The 19,603-nt window shown below is 43.6% G+C and overlaps 1 protein-coding gene across 1 annotated transcript in view; it reads right to left on the bottom strand.

Moving 5' to 3' along the window:
* Positions 1–16,162, bottom strand: part of LOC109464723 (single-minded homolog 1-like) — a 46,873-nt gene extending 30,711 nt beyond the window's left edge. The window contains exons 1-2 of the mRNA XM_019761791.1: positions 15,830–16,162; positions 15,261–15,445 (exon numbers count right to left, since the gene is read on the bottom strand). Coding sequence (XP_019617350.1) covers positions 15,261–15,435 — 175 coding nt within the window. The 5' untranslated portion in view covers positions 15,436–15,445; positions 15,830–16,162. The remainder of the gene's footprint in view (positions 1–15,260; positions 15,446–15,829) is intronic.
* Between the last annotated feature and the right edge of the window lie 3,441 nt (positions 16,163–19,603).

The raw sequence follows: 19,603 nt of genomic DNA on the forward strand, positions 1-19,603 counted from the left end.
CTACAACATGTTGGAATTCTGTCACTTCGTGTTAAGACGACAACAAAGTTGACCTTGGATTGTAACCTACTTCCGTTCACAAATGTTTGTAAAGGTTTTTACACCACAGCCATAACATGAACATCTACAATTCATACAGTAACCATCCAATTCAGTTCTTTCTATCCCATCGTAGTGTCACTGTGTATCTTCTGAAAAAATATATTATTATCAAAGAACCCACATATTATAGAAGAAGTGGGTAAATTCGTCTTCCATTGCCTAAAAAGAAGAAGTCAAACCCAGTAAAACTAGTACCATGTATGTTGTAGAATATAGTATAATGCTAGACGTAGATATAGTCTCATATACCACTGTATTTTTTTTCTTATGTTGTTTGTAACTGCAATTAGCCCTCGGGCAAGTATATGCAATAAACTTTCTTTACACTGCTATAATAGTAAGAACCATCCAATTCAGTTGTTTCTATCCCACCGTAGTGTCACTGTATATCTTGTGCAAAATGTATACATGTATTAATTATAAGCAACCACAAAAATGTTTAAAATCGATATGGTATCTATATAATCTGCGCATGATAATCTACATTCATAAACGATCTAAAGTTGCTCCAGATCCAACGTCAAATGCCCAGTTGTAACCACGTGTGTATTTCCCTTGAGATTTTAAAGTACCAAAACAAACATTAACGTTTAAAAATGGCGAATTCCTCCCGTTGGTTAAATGTTTTACATTTCGTTACATTCTTTTTGTGGATGTCTGTCAATATCTAACACCACAAGCGATAGTTCAAGCACAGTACGTTTACGTATATTGCCATTGCATATTGTGCATTGTACATGTTATGTTCACTACTGCAAACTAGCGTTCAAACACATGTGGAACGATTAACATTCAAGAAGATAGCACCATTCTCGTACATTTGAATGTGTATACCTGCAACACGTACTGTTCTCCTTTGAAACCTACGACCATGGTCTGGATTTTTTTCAGGGTGGCAAACCAGGATTTCCAAAGTCTATTTTCTGGTCATACTTTTAATGTAGTAAGTTGAATCAACCTTATCCCATAGCATACTGATATCTGTGAGGCAAAAATGCGATGTCGCTGACGGAAAACTGTTGCTACGTTTGCATATCGTAGGCTGGGTTCTAGCTACTTATTGGTGGTACCCAAAAATAAAGGAATTCCTCATGTGGCTTCTTTGTGGCTATTTCAAACGCTTAAAGTATGAAATGATGATGAAAATGTGCTAAGAAATGGCAATAAATGTCAATATCAGACAGATTTCTTCATCCATAATATTTTCATTTTTTTCGCCCTGAAATTGCATTGGATGTCCTACATTTAAGGGTACAAGAAACAGTAAATACCCCCTGAATACCGACACTGAAACAGTACATTCCACACATTTCTCCTGGGGATCGGCTTGGCTTATCCAAGCTTCTTTACACACCGTTAATTTAATTTTAGATCCCTGACAAATCCACGGTTTTAACTAATGGCTTTTAAACCTTTTGTGATGAATAGGAGGGGGTGTTGGAAGATTTAGAGCGCTAGAGTCGCTGTTTTAATCTGCAATCTAGTGGTGTGACCACCACATGAGATAGCCTCCATAGAATGCCAAAAACTGGAGGTTTGGGGGTATTCAGTGTCTTTGGGAGCTTTTATGTGCTATTTTCTGATTGCAACATTGCCGGCCTGGTTGAATTACCCCCGTTTTAAGAACTGGGTTGATCAGAAAACAGCCGAAGACCACCAAACCCCCAGTTCTATAAGCCTGCTACGGAGGCTACACATGAGAGCACCGAGACAGAACATGGCGTTGTGAAAACAACTTCCCCCTGAGTCCTGACACATCAGTGTCCCTCTGAACTATACAGAAAAAACCGCTAGTTTTCCTTAATAATATTATACAAAGTAACGAATAGTAACGCTATATTCTTTATCTATATATCATTGTATGCACGATGTTTTTATGAACTTGAACTACAAAGCAGAACGTCAATGACCGTGACAACATCACTGCTGCACACTACTAAGCGCAGACCCTTTGCAAAAGAAACTATCCTCTAATTTTGTCTCTGACTTTCCAAAATGTGTCTCGTACATTCTACTCCTATCTCGAGAACAAGACGTCGACTATATGATTCAATTATATCTGATGTCGTTGCACTAAACAGACGTGTATTAAAAAATCAGTAAACGTATGTATCCTCTTGTGTACTTGGCTGTGAGCTTGCTGCGGCAGGACTTGAAGAGGAAGCTACGTTTAGTTTGGAAACGGACCGGAAGCAAAAGACAATGCCGTCATATACTGTGAGAACAAGACATCGACTAAATAACTCAATTATATCTATTTTTATTCTAATACCGTCGCACTAAACAGACGTGTATTAAAAAAATCAGTAAACGTATGTACACTTTTGTGCACTTGGCAGAGAACTTGCTTCGGTAGGACTTGAAGAAGCTACGTTTAGTTTGTAAACGGAAGCAGAAGACAAGGACGTGCTACACTGTATTTTGTGGTTTAGGAACTCCAGTATCTTGTGGGACAGTAGGTTTGATTGACGTGAAGATGGGTCGACCGTCGCCCACCCACGATCACCCGGCCAGCTCGCCAGGCCCGCCCGCGTCTGCTAAACCGTTCAGCCGGCGGGCAGCGCTCGATTGAAATGTCGTTTGTCTGGGGATGTGGTGTACCCGGGAGATTTCCACATGTGGAAAAAACGGGGGCACACACACACACACATCCACACACACACAAGTAAAGTACCTTCACAGACACACACTGACCCTGTGACCAGCGTATTATTGTTGTCGGATTAAAATTAAATAGACTTTTCTTGTCTAAATGGGGTTTTAGTTAGCTTCTTTTCCCATGCCGCAGTCTACCGGTCAGACATTAGCGTTTTGTCAGGAAATCGAGAAAGATTCGGAAACTGTTTTTAAATTTATCACTGTCATATTGTTACGATCGAAATCCGTCCTTCAGGATGACAATTGCAGACTCTAATATTAATTTTCTGTGTAACTTGTGGCCAATTTCGTTGCAAACAGATACATAAACTCATCTTCATTTCAAGTATGAGTATTGGTCATGTTTTCTGAAGACTTTTGTTACGCTAAAATTTTACAACAGAAGACACCAGAAAACATCGCATTTTTACTGACATCCTGACATTCTCATAAACATACAAAGTATCAAATCCGTCAGATGTCCTTACCTTTCCCTACATGTATTTTACTGTCGCGTATATAGTAAACCCTATGCTAAAAACTACTACAGTTCTCTATATGCTTTCAAAGAAAAAATGCTTTCAAAAAATAATCTACACCCAATCCTTGAGGGTCCGCCCGATGCTTTCTAACATCATTGAGGACAGAAGTAGCTGAGGACAAAAGTTTGACTTCGTTCTAACCGCAGAATAATCCCAGGAAGCGTGCCGTTCTTTCCTGGGCTTTACCGGGGCCTTCTACAGCAGCTCTCCCGGCCAACATGCACCTGCGTCCGACTAGACTTCCGCTAATCCCCGTGGCGTGGGTAACGGTGGAATTTCTCCGGTCGGGTGGCGTGCGTAGTAGTTAATAGCTAGGGGAGGGGGAATTCAACTTCTCCTATTCTTCAAGCAGAGGTTTGGGTTTTGGCTCATAATTCCTGTCGACGTTGGCGAGTGCCTAATATTGTGTATTTGTGTACATAGACAGGAAGTGGTCTTCTCTTCAGAGCTTGCAAAGAAGAGGACTTCAACTTGTCATATCATTCAAGCAGAGGCTTGGGTTTGGGCTTATTTTCTGGTGTATTTTTATGCTTTTTTATCGGGGTTTCTTTTTTGCACTGGAATTTTTTTACGCCAACCCAACAATTTTCTTGTGCCAAAATTGCAGTGCAAAAAAGAAACCGGGCCGATAAAAATGCCTAAAAACACGCCAAAAATAAGCTAAAACCTAAACCTCTGCTTGGAGAGCACACTTCTCCTACCTGTTTGTTTGTACATTTGTTGTTGTCAAGAGGAGAGAGGGGGCACGGCTAGCCCTGTCTTGTTTAGGAAAACCTAGACGGAAATGCGATAGTCCGGTGATGGAATAGAATAACACTTGGAATAGGGCTGTCTGCCGGGGGGTGACCTGGTCTGGGCGGGATGCCAACTTTCCGACACTTTTCCAATTTTGCTAAATGACTGAGATTACGTTTTTTTGTCCGAAATCCAGCCGTCTTAACCCTAAAAACTAGACGTGTGTGTGTTTTTTTCTTTCCTTACGCGCCTTGGACTGAAATAAAAGCAAAGCCGAATTACATTTTTTAAAAATTTTATTCATCAAAACATCAAAACATGAGAGGACAGTGTGACGCTGCACTCAAGTTTATAACTTATATTAACAGTACAAATTAAATAAAACAAATAAAAAGTACTATTAACATTTAAATACACAAAGTTGACATATCTGTGCGCCGTAGTCCCACCACCCCAAGACATTGTAACGCAAGATTTGTTTCAATAGCGAATTTGTTTTATATCTAAATGATACTATCACAAGACTTTAATTTTGCCAGCGAACCAAGCAGGTTGAATAGATTGAGAACTCAATCAAGTCGTAATCGCCGTAAGCTGGTTGTCGCATCGTGCGTAGAGTTTAATGTTTGCTACACCTGCTATGTCAACCGTGTGAACAGATAGCTATCAGCTGCTTGGTGCTTCTTCACCGCCCAGGTAAACATACACCTGTCCACGCACCTGTGACAGATGCTTGTGACCTTCGCATCTGCGCACAGGTGATTCCACAAAACGTTTTGCTCCTGTGCGAAAAAAAATTCCCCCCGTCAGCACGAAAACTCGCTCAAACTGCCATCGTCAGCAAAGTACCGAACCGAGCGCACTACCCCGCGCGCGGTGCCGTAAATTTTCGCCCGCTCTCCCGTTAAATATGGTCCGCTCCTTCCTGCCCAAATTAAAGCTACGGAAGCGAGACAGGTGGCGTATATAGGGGGTGATTGGGGCAGCAATAACGACGTTTCCATTAACCTGTTATAGACAGAGATAATAATGGTATTATAGACTCAATATGTCCTTTAGTCCGTTCTGCCATAAATCTCTGTCACTGTCCCAGGCTGTGGTACTTATAAGGGGAACTGAGAAACCCTTGTTACGGCTCAGGACCACAGGAAAGGGAAAGAACAAAAGTGTACAACGGAATCTCAGCTATGTGGACTTATGTGTCTGTAGCGATATTTCTTCCTCCCAATGCGATGATGTGTAAATCATATGTAGAGTACATTGTGAGTGCTGCTTTTGACATGGAACTAACTCGTCTTTGCGATTTGAGAACGCCCGAAAAAGAGCATTTTTTCAAGAACTTGATTTCAATACTATACTTTTCAAATACTCCATACTAAATACGGATAATACATTATTTCAAAATGTCAAATGCGTCTACCAACTAAAGATGCTCCCTAACATCTTGAACGTTCTATCATTCCTCCTAGTTTTTCGTAAAAACTAGTGTTCTCTAGTAAGTGCATTGCTAACTTCTGTAGCCTTCTTATATAGGCGCGATATTCTATTCGATGGTTTTAATCCATATTTTTATTGATATAAACGCTATAATATAATTTTTTAGTATTCTCTTGGCTTTGACAACTGACTGAATAGAAAGTCGTTTCGTAGAACCGTTTGCCACTTTTAACTTAATGTATCGTTTTGGCCATGGCTTGGACTAAACCGCCGATGCCACGGCCGACCCTTTTGGCAATGTATAACGTAAACATAATAAATAGAGTTATACGTTACACCAGGGGCACGATACACACACCCAGCATGACGCCAGCTTAGAATGTTCACCTCTGACCCCTCATCTCGTTCCCAGCGCTTCCCTACACACCCTGACACAACATCAGACGACACATCTTCACTGCGACAACAGATACATCTTCACGGGTCTGTATCTGAGACTTCTGAGGTAAAAAGTAGCGCGAAATGATACTAAAGAAACACGTGAAGGAGGAGGAGCGCTCTGTACCCCCTTCTTGCCACCCTGACCGCTCGTCTGACCCCCACGGAATTACTGACATGTCAGAGGTGGTACCATGGATAGCGTAGCGGATAGTCGCACATCAATCATCGGCGGTAACTAGATCCGCGGCCCGCGCGGCTGGGTGCTCCTCCCCCGGCGGATCGACTTACCCCTCACGGGATCCGCTACAGTGTAGGGGACATGACAATTCGGTATTTAGGATTGCTGTAATTATCATTGTGACAGTTGAGGCTCAACTTTACACAAACAGAAGCTGCAGGGGATGCGACGGGGGTAGATTACTAGATACAGAACGTGTGGTGTCATCGTGAGGCACAGAACTCAGATAAAGGAAAAAAAGCACTTCCATATTCTCGAAGCTCTATAAGCTTATTTTGGCATGTTTTGGAGTTTTTATTTGGCTCTCTTTTGCACTGGTATCTCTTTTTTTTCGCCAGCCTAACTTCGGTTGACAAATAAATGGTAACTGCCTGGCAAATGGATACTTGTCATGGATAATGCCACCAAAAAAGATCTGCTTGGAGATTACAGCACATCTACGTATGTGTGTTCTCCACGCAGTAGTTGTTGGATAGGTTTCTAGTACTAGTTCAAAAGTTAGGTTCTAATATTCCTAATACCTCTTCCAAAGAAAGAATCGACTCTTCGACAAAATTTATCGTTCAAACACAGAACAGTAAAGTAAAAAGATACGTGCTGATAATATTGTTTCTCCAAATACACGACTTTCCACATTTTGTTTATTTACTTCTTAGAATAAGGATGGTTGCATCACATCTGGACAACGTTACCAAACAACCAAAACAATGCCTATATATTCATTCAATACTGCATATATTATTATTTCTTCGACAAATACAGATACAAAATAAAATAAAAACTATCATTAGGAAAATTCAACGCTCTTTTCATTTTTAGTAGGGATAAAAGAACAGACATGTTTTGGATGGAAGGTTTGTCCAAGTTGCACTAGGAAAGATATGATACAGGATATAAAAAGTCGATAGAAATGGACAAAGACATCGTTATATTTTTGTGGAAGTGATGTAGAGCACAGCTCGTCCCCCATAGCCTCTACTACGCGTCGGGAGGCGGCTGGAAAGAGTAAAGAAATCGGCCAAATAGAGAGATAACATGCCAAGGGAGTTGGTCCGCTAAAGAGTACAGTTCGGGCGCGGCAAACTATACTCTCTAGAGGACCAACTCCCCTGACATGTTATCTCTCCATTTGGCCGATTTCTACTCTTTCCAGTCGCCTCCCGAAGCCTGGTAGACGAGGCTAGTCCCACAGGCGGGGCAGTCTGAGACAATACTGTCTGTCTGTCTGACCACCACGTGCCAGTCTTGTCAGACCACAGCCAGGGTCGTGCAGGGGACACCCGTCCCACCGGACACACGGGAGGTCAGAACTGACCACTACGTACCTTCAGCAGGGCAAAACTGACCACTACTTCAACAGGGCAAAACTGACACTACTTTCGGTAGGGCAAAACTTACCACTGCTTTCAGGAGGGCAAAACTGACCGCTACTTCCGGCAGGGCAAAACTGACCACTACTTCAGCAGGGCAAAACTGACCACTACTTCAGCAGGGCAAAACTGACCACTACTTTAGCAGATAATTTATGTGGAAAACTAAATTTAGGTGGGAAACTATATTTTCATCAACTTTCTGTTGGGCCGACAAAACAACATGCACATTGTTTACTAAAAAGTTTAACTTCAGATTTTGATCTTTTTTACACGCCCTTAGTTTTACCTCCAAAACTACCATTCCACAATACATGTAGAAACATGCAATTTTAAGAAATTGTCAAGTGAGAATACACGGTACTTCAACAGGTGTAACAATTTGTTTCAAAATCCCGAAATTTATATAACACCGTGAAAGTAATAGCAGGAAAACTTGAAGCATGCACCAAACATGAAGCACCCTCTCGACTGCCCAGAAGCTAGCTGTCCTCTCCTTGACTCTATTGTTGTAGAAACAATACAGCAGCTGAAGTGATCCCAGGGTCGACTGTTCGGAAGATAAGGCCCCCTATCTCTACAGGAAACCACTCATAATGTAGGATTAACCTTAGTCCTTGGGGGTCTTGACTTTCGTACTGAGTAGGGCTCGTCTAGCTACTTTACAGCACAACATGATGGTGTAATAAGATATACTAGATTCTAAGGTCCACTAGTACTAGTACAGGGGTGCCAGAGTATACAGTGCAATTTTACGGAATACAGTGTAATTGTACTAGTACACAGTGCAATTGTACGGAATACAATGCAATCGTATTAGTGTACAGTGCAATTTTACGGAATACAGTACAATGGTATTAGTATACAGTGCAATTTTACCGAATACAGTGCAATTTTACTAATGACGTAGAATTGACCTTGTGAATTCTGATGAAACGCATTCTTGATACTGACAACACGACGTATAAGCGCCGTAAAATACGTAAGAAAATTGCCGTTTTAAATTTTGGAAAGACATTTCAAATGAGAATGTCAAAAAGACAGTGAACTTAGCTAGAATGCAGTCTTATTTTGTTTTTTGAACGCACTGAGTGCCAGAAGATCTTATCTTTAGCTTTGTGGTTCACAGACAAGACAAGGATGGAAAGAAAAAAAATAGAACGGGGGTAACAGACTTATCAAGATAGTTGAACTTGATGGCATTTCCTGCTCACTGCTAATGTGTTGAAAAAAATGAGAGCAATTTAAAAATGCTTTTTCATAACTTCAAAGGTAATAATGTTTCAGGGGTTTCGCCAGTTTCTCTGGATGTGTTTTAGAAATGTTTTTGTAGTGAGCTGAATTGTCAATTTACCGGGCACATGGGAGAACTAAACTGACAAACATGGCCGACTTTCTGTAGAAGCAACTCAGTTTGTCCTGGTCACAACCAAGTTTACTCAACTTGTTTTCCGCCTACTGTTGTTCGAATTCGCTTGGTGGATGCCTGAATGGGATTGGGCACTAGATCTATCTATCTATCCCTCTAGGGGACAATTGATTAGTGTCAGGTTCGACTAGCGAGGACATATCCCCCGCGGGGCGGTACCGATACGGAGCCCGTCCCGTGACGGGCCTGGCGGAACGTTGCCCCGAGCGACATGCCACAGACGGTCCGGGGCACCGTGCCGAGGTGAACCAGAGGTCAACAACTCAAGGAAACCACCCCAACAACCTGTTACACACCACCTACCGGATATAGGGGAAAAATTACCGACAAATACGCTGTTTAGGACATAACATTGTTTCTGTAAGCTTTTATTGTAACAGTAACATTTACAAAGCCATCCAGGTACATATAGCACGGTTAAATAGATACATTAGAGACAACATTAGAGGTAGTCATTTTGTGAGTAGGAATATTGAGTTAAAACAAAAAGGTTAATATCGTCTGTTTTGAGGATTCCGTGATCCTATTTACCTATACTGTGGCGCTCCAGGCAAAACTAATAGGCTATCCATCACTTTGCATCCCTATACACACAAAAAAGACTCAACCGACAACACCAAACCTTCAGAAAAACACACCCCTTTTAAAAGGTAATATCCCTAATACTAATGTCTCAATGCGACTAAATATTTAGAAAATTAATTGTGCATATTGTAATTCCTGATTTTTTTCACGGTACTTCTATGTTCACTGTTTTCACTGTCGCTTCTGTACCGTGAACTTATCATTACAGTTAACAAATAATTCCTGGACTTTCTTTTTCCTGCACCTGTCACCACCGTGAACATATAGTTCCGTGAACATGTCCATTTTTCTCAGACCGTGAAATTTTGCTACAGTATTCAACATCTGACTATCACTCGAATTCTATATATGACTCTAGGTATACACGCACCATTTTAAACCATGTTGTATAAATGTATTCAAAGAACAGGTTTTTATAGATCATCAAAAAAGATAGAATATTTGAGAATATTTTAACGTTCCTTTTCATTTCAAATCGGAAATGTGCAAGGTTTAAAAACAAGGGGTCCATTCAAAAAAACAAACCGGTGACAACCCAGCCCTTGACGGGGCTTGACAACAAGCTTTAGTCTCGACTGAAAGTCAGGCGTGCTCATTGCGATATGTAAGGCATTGCTACCGAACTACGCACCCTATCTCACGCTAAAGTAAACATCGTTGGGCTGATTTTAGTGGAAACATACGTTACTGTGAGATAAACTTTTGTTTTATCCAGCTGTATTCAAATCTGATGTTACACAGAAGCGTATACACATTTAATATAACTCCTGTGTGTTTCATAAAGATATTGCAAGTGCAAAACTACACATAAATGAAGAAAATTTGAAGAAATTTACAATAACGTACCCAAAACATCGGATGATAATACATAACTCACTACCAAACGCTACCAAATCTTATCTTTGTACATGGAATACAAAAATCCTTTTGATGTAGCCGCGCCGTATCATACACTATTGGAATGAAGGTTTTATAACACGTTTAATATACACTGACGAACAAGTGCATATATTGTATGAACCTTCATTACAAAGATTTGTTGGGTAATACGGGGGTAATTGTCATAAATCAGGTTAAAAAAAGTTACAATGCCCAATCCAAGGGGGTCTATTACGACAAGGTTACATACCTTATATAAGTGTATATCACGCATTATATACTACAATAATGTTTAATTTGGCCAACAATGTGTATGACTCTGCCTGTAATCGTTCTAGTTGGGTAATTTGATTTTTAATTAAAGATCGGGCCGAGATTTATGAGTTTTGGGTGCCCCTGCTGTAAACTATATATCAAGTCAGCTACCAAGTCAAGCGTAGATGATCCATGGGTTCAAAAACGCTCAAAACGTTATTAGTAAATAAAAGATGGCTATCTAATCCCCTAGGTAACCTCGTACGATCTTATCTCTGTAAAAACAGCGCTATTGTTTCTGTGGGTAAAGACAAAGGGTCGTCTGATGTTTGAGTGATCGTCTTGTCATTAGCTTGTCCTTTTTTTATTATTTTCGCGCGCAGGTTGGGTGATAGGCACAGCTGTCCAGGGTTAAGGTACATCCATTTCGGAGGCGGCCATGCGAGGAAGATCATGTCACGTAGACTGTTTTAAAGTTTTTAATTTGGACATGGTCGTTACACGCTTCAAATTTGGGTGTAATAAACTTTTTGTGGCGCAATGGTATACAATGTATATATTTAGGACAAAACTGAAAACTACAACGAAGGGTACAGATGTTACAATGTCAAATTGTATGGGGTGTACGAGAAATGTGAGCATTCAAAGAAAAAGTTAATTGTCACCAAAAGACATATGTGGACAGATCATACCCAAAGCTGAAAGTTTACCCGCATAGACAACAATGTACAAGAGGAATTTACGCGAAAACAGCTCAAATACCGATCGACCTCAAAGCGCACGATAGAATCTGAGCGACCCAGGAGATAGTGGTAAGATGGCGGACATTGCGGCTTCGCGCTGTCACTGCCTCTCATCATCCCCACTAATTACACCAATTAATCATATTTAGCTAATCAGCGCACGAGACCTGACAGAGAATACACCACGGTGGACAGGGAACCGCCAGGCCTGGCTCTGGTGCAGAGAATACCGCCTAGGGAACCGACTCCGTGTTTTGGAGGACGCCCGGGCTCCACACACAAACTTGACCTCTCCTGGCTGGCGGAACTCGGAGCCGGAGAAAAGCCTGGGAACGGCACACATGGATACAGGGTGAGAGCGAACCTCTGCCCCCCGAGCACTCCTCAACTTCACCGCCCTGGCCTCCCCAGATATCCAGCGATTTGTCAACAAACTTGACTTTGCACGTTTGGCCACTCTGTAACCTTGGTTACGGACGTGTTTCCGCGCTGGTGGGTAGGAGAGACGTTACATCAGACATCCACACACCTCACGGGCGGACACGGAGACACAGAACTACCGCCAACAGACGAGCAGGCACTACGCCTCTTCTCTGGACAAGAACTGCGGCAATTTCCTAGTCTGACTACCGTCTACAACTTCTAAGCCATCTTGGAATCATGATATTTCCGTCTTGTAACGTATTTTTCGACGCATATATTTATATATTGAAAGAAATCAGTCTACGAAGCTAGCAGTCGCCCGCTGAAGCCTTATCGGCCGATCTTGAGTCCTCCGGCGGGGGTTCTCTAACGCTGTCATGTTTTTGACGCCCCCTTTTGTTCTCCCACAAAAACTTATTGGGTATATCTATCCGTGGGAACAAAGCCTTGCCCCTCCTTGTAAATTTCCCCCAAGTTTACTCAAGTAATAGAACCACGCTGGGACAACATAAAAAGGCGTTAAAAACTAGAAAGCTCAGCAAACAAAATCCTGGGCTTCCCGATTGCCCCGGTCTTATAAAAATCCCGGCAAATTAACCAGCGCGGATTTGCATCTAAATTCCCTGGATTGTGGCCTTGTTTGCCGAGAGTTTATCACGAACGGACAATCGACAAAAAAGTTGACAAACACCATTTCTGAATACAAAGCTGGGAAAAGTTAACTGGGAAGTGGCGACTAGACGCTAGATCTATCTCCCGATGAATTATGGACGACATATATTTGCAAAGATTGCAACTGACTGGGCCACCCTCGTTAGTTATGAAACTAGCTTCGTCCTTATTAACTGGTGGACCCTTAAATAAGTTTCCTGTGGAAGGTATAATTGTATTTCTGGAGGCAGACACACGCCTTACAAAGATATCGTGCCAAGAGGGAGACGTATGCATTATACATTATATTGAAACTCGCGATGGACGGGCACGTAGTGCCACCCTTCCCCGCATCCCGGAGGCATTCTCAACCGCGCGGACCCGTCCTGAGATTATCGCCCTAAATCTCCCCAATTTGTTCCCATCTTGTGACACACGCCTAGCTCGGGACCCAGCTAGTTAACATGCAAACTGTTACAACAACGTGCGCGGAATCAGAGCCGACAAAAGACAGACCGAGCGCGACTTCCCCACCACCAAACTACACCCCAAACTTTCCACCGCCCCACGCGCGAGCCAGAACAATGGCAATTTCGCGCGCACAGGGGGAAGGTTTTCAGCAATTTCACTTAACGTTTGTCAACATAAAACCCCGCCAGGCTATTGAATATATTTAATTTGTTAAGGGTTCTCACATGTCCATGACGTCTGGTGTAGAAAATTCGTGCTTTCTGGACCACTTAAAACGCAGTCCACTCCACTTCCACTCTTTCAAAAACTGATTTCACACAAAGCCACATTGGTCCCGAGCTCGTACATATCTCGTTTTCTAAATCTCTTTTATGTGGGGGACCGTTTTTAAATTATCCTTATCGGCTGGGTAAACTTGCCTTTTGTGTTTTCTTTGGCAATTTATTGGAGAACAAACACGGTGTACAAGGGCCGAGATAGCGAGCAATAGTGCTTGAACAAGCTGTACAAAGTGAACCTGTATTACCGCCATATAACTGCCACACTTCGGTCCTGCGTGGGGTCGGTTCTTCAAAATCGTTTCACACCTGTGTCCACTATAAGGCATCATTTTATGGCAAACAATTAAGATATGTGCAGTAGAGATATGCACCGTATATAGTATGTGTTGTAAATATACAAACGTTTGACAACTTGAACGTTGAACAAAGGTCATGAAGATTATAACTGCTCGCTTTAGCCTTCCATTTTGTAACTTGAAAAAGACTATTTCTTATAAAAATGGTACTGGAATGCCTTCGAGTTTTGCCGTACAAACCGACAACCGGTTAAGTATAAGCGCTCGCCTTGGGACCTTTCAAAATGACAGTTGTTAAAACGTTGGGAACAATAAGCCGGAGTAAATTAAATAACCCTCCTTGTATGCCCGCAAGCAAGGCTAATATAGCATAATTGCGCCTGCTGTGTTCAACAATTCAACAGGGGAAGCCTTTGTGGAAAAAGGTGTAATAAAATCAACCAACGTTGATATAACCTGAGTAAAAATACTGTACACAAGTGGCGACACTCTAAATACAACCAACAACCTTCTCAATGTCGGGATGATTTTACTGAGTTTTATCACACAAAACCTACATGTATATACTCCCAAGCGTTATGATAATGGCGATATGTTTTAGTTTATAGAATAACCTGGATATATTGTGAAAAGGTGGATAGGGTAAACACTCTTGGCTTCCTCGCCTGGTCGACAGAGAAGAGAGATCTAGCTAAGATTGCGGGTACCGATAACGTGTTCAAACAAAATGGCCAATACACACATTTTGTGTGGGGTGCTACACAGTGCTTCACGACTCGATGGGCCGTGCTATGTGGTGCTGAAAGACTTCCTCTCAGATAATAGGCGACCATACACCGGGAGTGAGCGCTATTACAAGGATCCATGACTTCCCATTGTGTAGGAGGGTAGTTCTGGGTTGTAGACCGCTGAGAAGGGCGGTGATACACTAATGAGGTCTAACGAGCTATAGGACCTGAACTCGAGAACGATAAACAAACTCGTGTGAAAGTGACGGCCCACAATTAACACCCCCGTGAACAACATTAAAACTCGGGAAACTACACCATTTTCGAGCAAATATTCTCTAGTCACTGTCTGGTGGGAATTGTGTAGTAGAAATGGTTACCTCGGCTGTAGTTAATTATGGGAAGACGCACCAAAATAAAAGCGAGAAGTGGAGTTCGTATGGTGGTAACAGATGCGGGGTCCCCCACCCTCGTTAACACCCCGCCAGGCGAACTGTGCACAGGTTAGGCTCTGTTTTCAGGTTCCCGGCGAGAGGAATTGCTCTCGATTTCTACGGTTTGGTCTACGGCGTGGGGTAACAAAAACTCGGGCCGTACGGGAGAGTATCTCGGACTGCAAGGGGGGTTCTCTCCGTGACTCGGCCGGGTCAGGAACGGGTCTGTGCCCCCCTCGCCTCCGGTCTGTTGAACCGGAACAACGCTGCCGACCCCACGCTCAAGGAACCTCGACTACTAGAAAGACGAGACAAACCCTCATTTCACGGCTAGTAAAACAGTAAGCCAAGGCTTGATGGGATCCTGAAGAAGACGCAAGTCTGTCTGACACGGGGATGACCACCATGCCTGCCCGCCTATCTGTCCAGCTGTTCGCGGTGTCTTGTTTTGGGTCGCCACGATGACAACATGTCCCCCGAGCTCGACGCCCTCCCAAACCCCGTACCGTAAACACCGAGAGGACACTAAACCCTCTACGGTCGACTGCGCTTCTCTGCCCGAGTGTTTGCGTGGCTTGCTTACCTTCGGGGAACACGGCCCTCATCTTGAGGTAGCTGGTGGTGAGACGGATGATGCTTGCCTTGTCCAGTTGGGACGTGATGGCAGACGGTAGCGGCAGGAGCTTGGCCAGGAGGCTGAACTCATAGTTCTCCTTCTCCCGCCGGGTCCGGGCAGCGTTCTTCGACTTTTCCTTCATCGCTTCAACCCTGCAGGGACCGACATGGAGGGGACAACACGAGGCGGTTAGCTCACTGTTTGGTGATCACATTCCTACACCGACTACCCGGCCTCACATGATGTAACGGACGGGTCTACTCACACCCTCCCTCCCCTCGTAACAAAAACTTCCTTTGACATAAAAAAAAGTACCGTCTGTATTTACTCTAAGATTTGGAAGGAATCAGGCTCTGTTTGTAGATTATTTATAATCCTTGGCCTCTGAGTACCAAGTATGATGAAAGGATAGGAATGTTTGGGACTCGCGTTACACTATAAGATGCCACCACACACACACACGTACTCTTGTTAACAAGTCAACATACATACACATAGTCTGTGTACGGACACAGACACAAACAGCTGAAACTTACTACTACGCCAGGCCGCGTGCTCCCGAGTTGTAACGGTAACTCTTGTGTTCTGAGACCGCTCGGAGGTTCCTGTGCCCCCCGGGCCCGTGCCGCTGACCGGACAAGGACGTGTCGACACTCGGTAGGGTCTGGCGTGGACGTCGTCCGTCCGGGTACGTACGTGTGCGCCGGCTCAAAGTCCCGTCTGCGCGCCCAGTGGTGACCTGGACCGGCTTTTGTTATTGAGAGTGCCCGTGGGGATGACACCAGTGCGCTATGGGCGATGCACTGAGCATTCTCTCTCTCTCCACTCTCTCTCTACTCTGAATGAGATGCACACACACTCTCTACGTCACCAGCCCGCCACGAGCGCTCCTTTCCCCGCCCCCTAATGTATTTATACTATGCACATAACATTTCCCTTCGCGAATCGCCGAGGAAGGAAAGCGTGGTAGCTGATTACATGCTCCATAGCACACCGGGACTTCAAGTATTGACATTCGTCTTATCTTATGTCCCGGCTAAATCCGAGAAATTTTCCTCTCAAAATCTTTCGCTTCTAGAACTTTTATTCGTAGTTTTATGTTTTCTTTAACCAGCTCCTTAACTTTCTTACGGAAATCTTGTGGCTCATGTCTTAACTTTGATTAGGACACTACTTTGTGGTTAATTAAGAAAATGGAGATGCTATCTTTCTGAGATGTTTTAATGAGACAGTGGTTTATAGTTGACGTGTGTGTGTTGTGCGATGATACCTTGTCTGATCACCGGGTTCTCCGTCGACACTTAGCCGGCCAGACTCTTCCTCAACCCCGGTCGCCTCTTCGATCGGGCATGGGCTACCAGACAAAATAAACACCGAACAAAATAGTGAACACTTCTTCTGTCATGTTGAGTACTGTAGAGTGGCATTACGGTGGGAACATCACGTTCTGGACGCCCGAGTATTTCGGAGAGGGAAGACCGTATTGAATGTCCTGTACGCATGAGGCTTTACTCACCTAGATTGTAGTAGTTGGGAAGGATGACTCTGTCGGGACATTTGTGTCACCCCGAAACATCTGCCGCTCTCACTACCATAACTCAAGACGCGACCTTCTCTCAAGACTTCGCAATTCTTTTTCTTAAAGATATTCTCGGCCAGGACCGCGTGACATGTACAAGTTCATGTGCCTGTGTGTGTGATAATAGATGGTGACTGCAACTTTATGTTAGCCAAAGCGTATAAGGAAAACTCTAATTAATCATCAGCCGAACGTTCTGAGACCGCGAACTTGATTGGTCAGTGCTGAAGTTTACACGTTCTCTCATTGGCTGTCTCCCTTGAAGCAATCAATGCCTTATATTGCCCATAGTTGTTTCACTTCACAGGGGGGGATTTTTCGTTGAAGGAGGGGGGGGGGGTCGTAACTCCACGGAACATCTTAGTTTTCGATGACAGGCTGTGAAATAGGTTGAGGGGCTTAACCTTTGAGCTCAATATTTTCCAGCAATAGCGTTGTACGGGCGATGTAGCGATGGTGCTGGTATCTTACCTTCCAGGTCCACAGCTGCACATGTGTGTAAGGGTTGTAGTTTTACAGCTTTTCCCCCCATGTTAGCTACTGTGTACGTATATAACTAAGGATGTCACGACACGTGTAGGGAAACATTATCGTTTGATGTTGGCAAAATATTTATCCGTGGGCCGGGCTCCGCTGTTGAACAATATCTAATGTTTAGAAAAAACACAGGGTCGACCGGAATTCCTCCTCTTGTACCTGTCTTGTAGACTATTTTTCATGATATTTCCTTGTTTCTGTGTCCCCGAGTCACACGTACCCAAATCACGACACCCATAACATGGCTTAAACATGGCAAAGAAACCCTTGTACGATTATTTGTGTTCTGTTTGGTTATCATTGCTTACCTGTCCCGCGATACAGCGCTGCCGAAAAGCCTGACTAACCGCCCGGCAGTTTTTTAATACCTCCGCGGATCTTTCCGTCCACCTTTCCTCGATAAGATGCTGTATTCATACACCTGTTGTGATTGATAAATCAACCATACCTGTCCCCTTACCTGGCTCTTTCAGCGGACTCTCTTTAATCGTTCCGATTTCTTTCCCCCGACCCATTGATAGAGTGACTATGGAGCGTTTTAGGGTCTAGAGTCCACAAGCCACCGTGCACACAAAGGCCTCGGTATGTTTGACGCACCCAGAAGAGTAAATTTTTCCCACCTCGGAGAGCCCGGCGCAGGTGAGAAATGTGTAGCGGGTGTTTGGGGGTTATCGGCGGGGTTAATACACGGGAGATGCCCCTTATCGGGCCGGCCGAGGTGTTGAACAAGGTCGATGATAGAGTCTTATCGCGCTTTATTGAGTTTGGGCAAACAAATCCCCCAGCGACGAGGTGTTTGGTGAGTTTGCGGTAGCGGGAGGATTAGAGCGCGGGGGAAAACAGTCACACACAGCGATCAACAACAAGGGGCGATAGGAAGTTTCGAGAGGCGGCTGAAGCACCACTGAAGTAGTCCCAATCACGAGCGGGTCGGGACTCAACCTGCCAGCGGCCACCTGCACGATGTACCCCCGCGGCGGGGGGCGATACGATACGATAACTGACATATTTACACCCCCCGTATATCCCCGTATATTGCTGTTATAACCCTACCGGGCAATATCCGCACCTACTTCGTTAATTAGCCGAACTCCTCTCCAGTTGCTAATATAATAACGAGTGAACTTAGTCAGTGGTCATGGTCACTTCCCTTCATTTCGGCAATGACGGGACTTGTAAATAATATTTTGTTCTGTGTTGACCCGGCCGTCTGCCGGCCAATGTGTGAACAGTCAGGCTGGTACAAGTCTCTGCTAAGTTTGGAAACGTTTGGACTTTAAAAAGAAAAGCGTTACACGCACTTGTGGGGCTGCGTCAATACTCAAAATTAGCTCCGCGTCAGACGCAAGACGGATGATAGATTTTTGTTTCGAGCGTGTTTGCATTGCCGTGACACAGGGGACCATTGCGACCGTCCCCGGCCTTTGTCTCACTATTGTGCCGGTGTAAAATGCACAAGTGACGGGCTTGGCAGCTCTGACAGTTTAGTCAACGCAGGTGCAGGGCTATTTGAGGACCCAAACCGGGGTATTATGCAAAAGAGGTCACTTCGTCACCTCGAGGACTTTCTGAAATACCCACGTATTGACTTTAGTATTAGAAGCAAGTGGCCTCCAGCGTGGCTTTTATGACTCCTGCATGTGTACAGGGTTTAGCGAGATTTGCTCACTCTCCTGTGTTCCTGTCAGAATGTAGAAATTTACGACAAATTTACATGCCAGGACAAAGGTTTGCTGGTAGTTTAATCCCTTCCGTTGATGAGAAAAGATGTGTAGATAGTCGTCTGTGAAAACCACCCGTTTTTTTTTTCTAGTTCTTGAAGTAGGAAAAAAAATTAACATCTATGGTGGCAGGTCAATGTACATTTGTACCATTGTCAATGTCAATGTACGCTAAATTTACGACAAATTTACATGCCATTTTGATGAGAAAAGATGTGTAGATAGTCATCTGTGAAAACCACCCGTCTTTTTTTCTAGTTCTTGAAGTAAGAAAAAATGTGAACATCGATCTATGGCGGCAGGTCAATGTACCATTGCCAATGTCAATGTAGAAAGAATGTCAGAATGTAGAAACTTACGACAAATTTACATCATGCCATTTTGATGAGAAAATATGTGTAGATAGTCATCTGTGAAAACCACCCGTCTGTCTTTTTTTCTAGTTCTTGAAGTAAGAAAAAATGTGAACATCT

The sequence above is a fragment of the Branchiostoma belcheri genome, unplaced genomic scaffold, assembly GCF_001625305.1.
Source record: "Branchiostoma belcheri isolate BF01 breed outbred unplaced genomic scaffold, Haploidv18h27 scaffold14, whole genome shotgun sequence".
In the NCBI taxonomy this organism is placed as follows: domain Eukaryota; kingdom Metazoa; phylum Chordata; class Leptocardii; order Amphioxiformes; family Branchiostomatidae; genus Branchiostoma; species Branchiostoma belcheri.